General features: G+C 40.5%; 1 protein-coding gene across 1 annotated transcript; it reads left to right on the top strand.

Annotated features, from left to right (window-relative positions):
- Positions 216–608, top strand: LOC109724206. The gene has a single exon (XM_020252947.1). The coding sequence runs from the start codon at positions 216–218 to the stop codon at positions 606–608; it is 393 nt and encodes a 130-aa protein (XP_020108536.1).

Here is a 9,618-nt window from a genome sequence, read left to right on the forward strand (position 1 = left end):
GCATCATATGCAATCTCATATTTACTTCAATCTATTACGAGGGTGGATTGAAAATATAAGATGAATAGAAATTTCATAACTATAATAATAATAATAAAATATAACTATCTAAATTCTAATATATATATATATATATATATATATAATTTTTTTTTTATTATTTTTTTTTTTTTCTCCATCTGATTTTTTAATTTTTTAATTTTGCATTTGGGGATATGAATGAAAAGTGCAAACTCACGCCCGGCGCCCACCGTAAGCCGCCGTCCCCGCGTCACGCCGTGGTGAGGCAGGCGGGCCCCCCCCACCAGGCTCGGATCCCGTCGCGCCCGCGCGCCTCTTCTTGGCTCTCGTCGCCGCCGCCCCCACCCCACCTCCCCTCCTCAGCCTCCGCCTCCGCCTCGGGATCCGTGGCGGCGTCGTCATCCGCTCGGGATCCGCGTCGTCGTCGGCGACGAGGTCAATATGAGCGTCCGTCGGCGGCGGGAGGCGCGGAGGATGTCGGGGGGCCGTTCGATCCGACCTCCGTGATCACGACCCTCCCTCCCCCCTCGTCGCCCGCAGGAACCTCCTCCTCCCCCGCCACCACGTATCGGCGGCGGAAACCCTAACCCTAACCGATCCCCTCCCCCCTCTCCTCCCCCTCGTCTCCGACCCCTCCTCCTCCTCCTCCTCCCCCGCCGCGCCGCCTCCGCCTCTGCCATTACCTCCCCCCGTCGCAGCTCTCCGATCCGAGGCTCTCCGTGCACAGCCGCAGATCCCCCGATCCAGCTCTCGAGCAGTCCCCTCGCCCCGCGTCACCCTCTCCTCCGCCGCCGCCGAGGGCTCCACACGGGCCTCGCCGCGCGCGGCGGAGGAGGAGGGGGACGGCGGAGGGATCCGCCGCGCGCGGCGGCGGCGGGGCGGCGGAGGCGAAGGAAGGCGAGGCCGCTCCGCGTCTTCGGGGCGGGAGGCTGCGGCACCGTGCCGGCGCGGCGAAGGCGAAGGCGGAGGCGGCGGCGGAGGGTGAGCCGCCGCGCGAAGGAGCTCCGGCGATCGGCGGGGTGAAACCCTAGGAGCAAGGTATGGACGCTCCTGCATATACTCAGCATAGCATTTGATCCCCACACCCCTTTTGCCTCTTTTCCAATTATTTCTTTTTCCAATTTTATTTTATTTTTTACTATAATAATAATATTTATATATTTTTTGTGGAAATGAGAAACCGTTGCCGTGTGATGTGTGCGAGTGTGAGAGCGGAGGTGGAAGGAGACGCGGTCGTATATATAAAGAGGGGAGAGCGAGCGCACGGAAACGGTAATAATTGCCAAATCATCTCGTAGACCGGGTCTATAGACCGGTACGGTCGAGTTTCAATACTCAGCTCCATTTAGAGTGCCGGTCTAGGGATGACGTGATACACCAGGTCTAGGGCGTTTCGTGCACATTCTGCGGAATATTTGGCGAAAATGTACGACGACACCCTCAAGTTTTGACCGGTCCGAAATGGCTCCCTCGGCGTTATATTTTTTATTTTTATTATTAAAGTTTAATTGATCAAACTTTGTACATGAAAATATTATTGGATGTGATTTGAATTAATTTGCCAAAATATGTAACGGTTTTAATATATATATATATATATATATATAAACAAATTTGATTATTGTAGATTGGATTTGACATAGATTTTTATAGTTTCACACATGTATTAAAAAAAAAAAACCAACTGTTCATGAGAATTACCCCTTTTAGTTTCATTGCAAGTAATAAAAATAAGGTGGAATAGGAAAAATAAATTGATAATGAAATTCAATCAAGTTCTATTTATTTAAAATAAAAGAATTTATGACAAAAAAATTAATTCATTTGAACTCAAGAAATTGCAAATTTATTCATTTTACTTGGAATTGTTCATGCTTCTAATTATTTCTCAAAAGTTGTATTGTTAGCAATTCTTCTATGAAATAATAATTTTACATTTAAAATAATCTAATAAAATTAATTATCATTGTTATATCTTTATTTAAATTGTGGTATTATTCTGCATAAATTATGAATTTATAGATCCTAAAAAAGTTTTAAAAAATTTTTTCTTACAAAGATATAATGGTTCTCACAAGGAAAACGTAGTCAGTTAATTAAGGGAAGTCAACATGTATGGAAAAAAAAAATAATATATTTTAAAATTTTGAAGAGATAAATTTTATAACTAAAACATTTCAGGACAACTTTGGTTAATTTTAAAATTTTAAAATTTTGTAGGAGTACATAAGAAATTGTTTGTGGGTAAAAAATACTTTTGGTCCTCAAAACATAAAATGCGCGGCAAGTCTCACAATTTAATTTAATTAAATATTGACATATTACTTATGTAAAAATTATATAATATATCTTATTTATCATAGCAATCACAATACTACTATATATTACTTTTATATTAGTGACATATCTGTTGGAATCGGTATTTATGCTGATACCGTTTGTTGGAAGCGTGATTTTCTCTGATATCAATTATTGAAACTAGGATCTAAAATAAAACAAAATAATATGAAAAAGAGATATTAGAGGAGGAAAAAGAAAACTAAGCTAATAATTTGTTAATAAAAAAAATTTAATTACACACTAGGCGACAACCCTCGGCCTTCTATATCTATTTTGGCTTATTTCTCTAATTAACTCATACCTAACTACATATAGCTATCAAGTTATAACAAATGATAAATTCAATTTTTATTTTGAATAATTACAAATGCTAATCATAATCAAATAAAAGGCTTAAACTTATCTCTAAATTATATTTTAATTAAGTTTGAATTATTATTCTAACAATATTAGTATCTACTTATGATAATTCAAAAAATTTGAATCAAAAAATTAGAAATAAATTAAATTTTAGGACAAAATGTCGCCCGCAAATAATTTGGGGGACCACAAAAGCAGTTTATCCATTATTTTATTATTATTATTATTAATTATTATTTATTTAAAAAAATGAGAACTAGAGCATTGGGAACAGCGAAGAAGATTATAACCCTTCTCTTCTCCGAGAAGGCCAAAAATAGAAGGTGAGGTGTCTCGAGATGGGGCTCCCCCTCGTGATGACGTGGCGCGCGGGGGAGTCGTTAATTGTGCTGTCGCTTTCAGAAAAGTATGGGACTGCAGATGACGTGGCACTCGTCGCATAGAAAAATTCTTAAAATGCAATAAATATATTTGTCACGTGTCATAACAAATCAATCAAATAATTCCTTTTAGAGATATATATCCTATTATGTTATAAAAAAATATTTTTATTGTACTTTTATTTCAAAAAAAAAAAATGATTAACTTATTATTGATGATATAGTACAAGTGTAATAGTATAGAATTCTTCCGTCGCATAGGTTACTCAAATTCATCTGTTTCATTATTTTTTAAAAAATATATTTTTAATCTGTTTCGTTAAAAAAAAAAAAAAGATTGACGGGTTTTTCGTCCTAATCAGCTCTTACTATCTTCATTGGCCATTTGATTTTACATAATTAGAAATATAAAATAGTTATAAATGTACATAATTCATAGCTAGTTAATTCGGATTCGATAAAAATTGGATAAGAATATAATACGCATAAAATTTATTTTTTAATTTTTTAATTTTTTAAAAAATTTAGCTTCAAAAATAGATTTGATATAAAATATAAAATATAAAACAATCTATATTTTAACATAAAAATTATAAATTTTTTCTTCAGATTTTCAATAATTCGGGAATAATTCGCGAATTATTCAGCTGGCCCAAAAATTCGTGAATAATTTTCTTTTTTTTCAAATTCGTAAACGGACCGTTTAATTCGAATTTTCAATAATTTGCGAATTAACTAACAAAGATATAATTAGAGTATAATAATTATATATATAAATAGGATTACTTAGATGTAGGGATGTGTGGTTAGGATGATAGTGGTCCCCTAAGATTGAATCGGTGATTGACTGAATAGTATGATCTGATAAAAATAGTTAAAGGGCTATATCTAACGGCGGAAAACTAAATAGTACTAAGCGTTTGTGTAGTGTTCTAGAGCTTTGGATAGAATTGGCTTCAGTGTTAATGACTGGTCGACACATTTGGAGAGTGTCGGACTGAGTCGGAGTCATTTCTGAGCGAAATGGGTGCAAAAAATGGACTCGACGCACTCAAATAAGCAAAACTGGAGTTTTGCCAGTTTAGGGCGCCCAGAACTTGGTTTGGAGCGGCCAGATTTTGAGTGCTGGTTTGAGCAAAATTGGAAGACAATTCAGATCCTGTTCCGGGCGCCCAGAAGTGGGTCCAGAAGTTTACTTTGGAAATATCGCTGACGTTGACATGTGTTTGTGGTAGGTGAGGTCCGCCGGACCAGGATAAGGGTGCAGCACACCGCGGGCAAAGGAACCGAAGAGGGCTGTTTGTGCAGGCTAGAAGTTCTGGGCGCCCAGAACTTGGTTTAGGGCACCCAGAACTTGGTTTTTCTGCAGCAGTGTAACTTTGTATCCAATGTTCCTGAGGCTTATCTGACCATTTGATCACCCTATAAATAGGTGAGAGACGCCCCCGGTAAGCTCTTTTCCTCTCTTTCTCACAGGGAAGCTTACAATTGCATTCCAACCCCTCCAAAACACTCAAATTGCATCGAAAATCCACAAATTCAGCTTGAGAAGTGCTGATTCTGCAGTTTTCCAGCGACGACCTTCAGTGTTTTAGCTCGTGTGCGACATAGGAAGGTCGGCTTGCGGTGAAACTTGGTTTACTGGATTTTAGACTTCCAGAGGAATCCACGAAACCCAGAATTGCAGATTTTGGTTGAGTTTAGCTTGGTCGATTCTTTATTTTTCTGGACAGCTGGTGACTTTGAGATGAAAATCTGATTTTTGAGTTTTCTTTGATGCTATCTTTGGAGGCAGGGGGATTTTGGACCTGAGCTTGATATCTCAATATACTCCATTGGATTTGAGACCCTCCTCACCAGATTTGGATGTAATTAGTGAGTTTTGACATTGGAGTTGGGTTAATTAAGCTTAAGTGCTGAAATTGTAGTTGTATTGATGGATTTTGATCTTGTTAAGGTTTGGAGTTTGGTGAACTCTTATTGCTGGATTTGGAGGAACTTCGGTTGATCCAGCAGGGATTCTTAGTGGTTCGAGACCTCCTTGCTGCCAGGAATTGCTTTTGAGGTAGGTGTTTCATCGGTTTTGCTCCTAAGTGCTTGTAGTCGATATGTATGATTTCGGTTATTGTATATCATATTATAACTCAAATTCGTTGATTGTAACACGTATGAAACTGAATTGGGAGCATGATTATTAATTAGATGAATATACATGTTAGACTTGGAACTTGACTTAGGAGAAAACCAGCCATTCGGCCTGTCATATGATTCTACTATCTGATTTTAGCTTTAGGAGCCGTGGTTTGATTGTATCACTGCTGTATCAGCGCGGTGGATACCCGGGGTAGTTTAGAATGCATTTACGCTCGTGCTGGGATGCCGAGCTTATTTTTACAGCAGAGTCTAGGCTGTTTCAGGTTGTTGGGTGCCGTCGGGGTAGACGGTAGACCTAGATTTCTGTTTTTGGTCTCTGATTGTGCCGAGGGCACGTGGGTTTGGTTTCTAGACTTGTTTTGACCCTAGCTCTTGACTTTGGCTTGTTAGAGCCTGATTGAGCTCGATAGAGATACGCTGCATATTCAGTTGGATAGCTCACACGAGTGCCACTCCGAAAACGGGCGCTGTGCTTTGCGTTGGTGTCGTTCGTGCAGGTTGGACTTGCTCTCCACGGACTGGTTTGTGTGGAGGTAGCTGTATAGTCGCAACCGGGCGGGACGGGTGTGTTCACAGTCCTAGGGACGGGTATGATGCAATATACCGAACTTCTAATTCATGAAGTTACGATGTATGTTAGCTTAGAAAGCCATTGGAATCATTCCAGCGAAGTTCGGGAGCATTCGGGTGCTTCGGTGCGCATAGGGCGCGAAAACGGGACCCGAAAGGCTATGTTGGACCATGGACTAAATCCGGTATTAGCGTGGATGAAAAGATGATGAAAACATGCTTGAAAATACGTTTGGAGAGTCTCGATTCGATTTGAAATGAATCGGATGTCAAACGAGCGAAAACGAGTGAAAACGGAGCGAAAACGGTGAAAAAGTTGATAATTTGGCTAAGTCCTTGAAGACTGATTTCTGGACCTTCGGGGACCGGTCTCTCAGTCAAAGGACCGGTCTCTCAGGGACCGGTCTCTCATCGCAAGGACCGGTCCCCGAACCCCGAAAATGCCGAGTTCGAGCTGTTGCGAGAGAAGCATTGTTGAGGGACTTATTGGCATTTTGTGCATGGGTTATGAGTAAAGAGAGGATTAGAACCTCTCTCTCTCCCTCTCCCTCACCGTATCACACCAAAGCCTCCTCTCTATCTCTCTAGAAAGGCGGTGCCCAATGTTCCCTGACACATTGAAATGATTAATTCTCAACCTTCGGAGTCGAGTACAAAACATTTAAGATTATGACTCAAATCGGGCAAAAGTTATACAAGGTGCGTCTATTCTCATCACTCGCGTTTCATATTGTCGTACGCCCACATGAAACACTCAGTTGAGAATAAACCACAACTTGAATCTACCTCTAATCTCCTTTTTAGAGGTTTACAAATAACCCAATCCATTATCTTTTCGCCACAAGTCACAAGTCCTCGTCTCTCACGACCTTAATCTCCTATGGTTTACTATCCTAGGGTCTCCTAGGTCAAGCTAAACATTTTCTTTAAACTCTTTATGTCCTTTTTATGCTTCTCTATATTCTCTTTATGTTCTTTTTATCTCTGATAACCATCTTATCTGTCACGCCCCGAACCGACTCTTTGGTCGGATTCGGGCACGCCAACAGACCGCCGAACGGACAGGGTTTCCCCTGTACGCGGACAGAGTCTCCCTGTACGTTCAAGGCGTCGCAATCAATACAATGTACGAAGTTCCAAACAAGAACACATTTCAACCAAAGATTGCATAAGGAAGTATCAAAACGTAAATCTACTTGCTATTACAAGCATTCATCTCACATATTACATTTTTACATTCTTAGATTTCATCACATTTGATTCCTTGAATTCTTACTTCCAAATACAATCAAATTATTATACAAATTATTACACAGTTGATACATCTTGTTCTTTCATTTTCCATATCCTAAGTAGCCGACTCAGGGTGTTGGCTATCTGGTCTCTGTGGTAGGGCGCTAACTACGGAGCTAACGCCCTTCCTCGCGCCGCGCGCGCTCGGTGTGAACTATAACACCCCGAAACAACGTGGGGTGAGAAACTAACTCCATAGTCCCAGTGGGTACGGCCACCAATGGAAGAGCTCAGAACCATCAGTCCAACAGGAGGCAAACAACATGTTAGTCCAATAGATAGATATGAAATCATAAATCATGCAACTAACATTACATGCTTTTTCCTCACAACATGCATCATGTACATTATGAATTCATATAGTGGATTAATTGCTTCATACACTTATTCTTACCATTCTTTACTTTTACTCATATTTTAGCTTTATAGACTAAGTCTATTATTTAGCATTAACCTGTTCTATTCTTTATACTGTCTTTCGTTTAGCATTAACCTTCCTTATTCTTGATTCTTTATTCTTTATTCTTTACGCTTTACTAAGGGTACTCACACCTTAGTAATATTTCTTTCTTTGCTAAGGTTACTTTATTTAGCCAACTTTGCCATCCGACTCGGTCTTGAGCCAATCAACTGCAGATAGTCCGGCGCTCTGTCCGGCTTGAGGTGAAGGAACTCTCACATACACCTCAGCCTTCATCACAAACCACATCGCCAACGGGTCGCCAGAGCTGCGTCACCGGAGTGGTCAGGGACCCCCGGTGGAGAGGAACAGCATACACCCGCAGCCCGAGATCCTCGTACGGGAGAGGAACATGCCACATGCACCCTAGCGCTCACGCGTTGCTCATTAAAAGCCTCTGAAGTTTTCCGGTGGGAGAAGGAACATGCCACATGCACCCGCGGCCAGAACTATCGAGCTTGTATGTTGCACTAGCAGCCGCGCACTAGCAGCAGGGATTCCGGAATCTACTTCACATTACTCGAGGGTTGGTCTCACCCTATGTTATCGACCTATCTCAGGTCCAAGCCTTTTACTCACCTAAGTTAATACATTAGGTTCAATGTCATTACTCTCATAAGTCTAGGTTCATTGACACTAGGGTCCAATTTCTTTATCACCTAGGTTCATTCGACTCTAGGTCCATATCATTACGTTCACCAACCTAGGTTTATTTGACTCTAGGTTCAATACCACTCATGTTCTTGTTTTCCTAGTGGTCCATACTTAGAAATCATACTTGACATGCCAGTCTTGAATAACCTATGTTCAATGACACTAGTTCAATGCACTCGTCATCCTAGTTATTTATACTTAGGATCTTTACATATGACAGCTTGTCGAGTTCTTTACTTTACTTAGAGTTCATTGACCAAGTTCAACCTTCATATCCATTCTAACAATTCTTCATTATGAAATCATGCATTTTATACCATCAGTCAGATAACATACATCTTATAATGTCTTTAACATTTAACTCATGCTTCATCTATAGCATTTCTATAATATGTCAACATGCATTCTTACTTAGCAATTCTCATCATGCATTCTTACTTAGGCAATTCTTATCATGCATTCTTATTTAGCATCATTATATTATGTCTAATACACATTCTTTTAGCATTTCATCATGCATCATTTCTAAAACATGCATCTAGCTCATGTTACTTAGCATTTAACTGATGATCTACATATGTCTTAGATATTCATTAGCATTTAGCTCTTGCATTCATTACATACTTCACATGCACTTAGCATCTTTATCATGGGATTATATACATTTATTAGCATCATTATGGTGCATTCTTACTTAAGCATTCTTATCATGCATCAATAGTGGAACACACACACTTTGGCATGAAGGCGACCCAGTCGTTTCGGTAAACACAACCCACCTCTTAACGCGTTCCGATTGCTTGTCGTCACTTACAATCGGCCCCCCGCAGCCCTGATCCGGTTGCCCGAACTCTCGCGCGACCACTGACGGCCACCAATCCGCGATCCGTCTTGTTCGGGAGTTTATTCCCCGACACCACGATGCTCCCGATCCATTTTCATGATTTTTGGAGGCTTATCCCGCGTGCGCGGATCTGTACCAAAACAGACTGTTTCGTAAATAACTTCGCGTACACTCGTCGGATGTCGAACGAGCGCACCAATGCGTTCGTTATACCCCCAATTAGGTTTATATAGGCGTCAATTGAGATCAAACTCAACTATTTACAAAAACTCCTTTTTGGAGCCCTAGATGCTACTCTAGCAAATCCTCCATTTCGTCTCATGACATCAAGCATGGTTCATCTATTTAGCATGATAGGATTCCATTAAAATCATCTTTAGAGTATAAGAACTTAACCCTAAAGATCTTACCATTAAAGCTTCAAGAAGCTTACCTCTCTAGGTTTGCTCCAAGGTGAAAGAAAAAATGAAGAGATATGTGAGGGAAGCTCTCCACTTGCTTCACCTTCTTTTTCCCTTTCTTCTTCTTCTTCTTCTCTTCCT

This window comes from Ananas comosus, linkage group 18 (genome assembly GCF_001540865.1).
Source record: "Ananas comosus cultivar F153 linkage group 18, ASM154086v1, whole genome shotgun sequence".
NCBI classification, from domain to species: domain Eukaryota; kingdom Viridiplantae; phylum Streptophyta; class Magnoliopsida; order Poales; family Bromeliaceae; genus Ananas; species Ananas comosus.

What these genes read in the sequence shown, in the direction of transcription:
- LOC109724206 (XM_020252947.1), top strand. Translation starts at nt 216, where the DNA reads ATGAATGAAAAGTGCAAACTCACGCCCGGCGCCCACCGTAAGCCGCCG.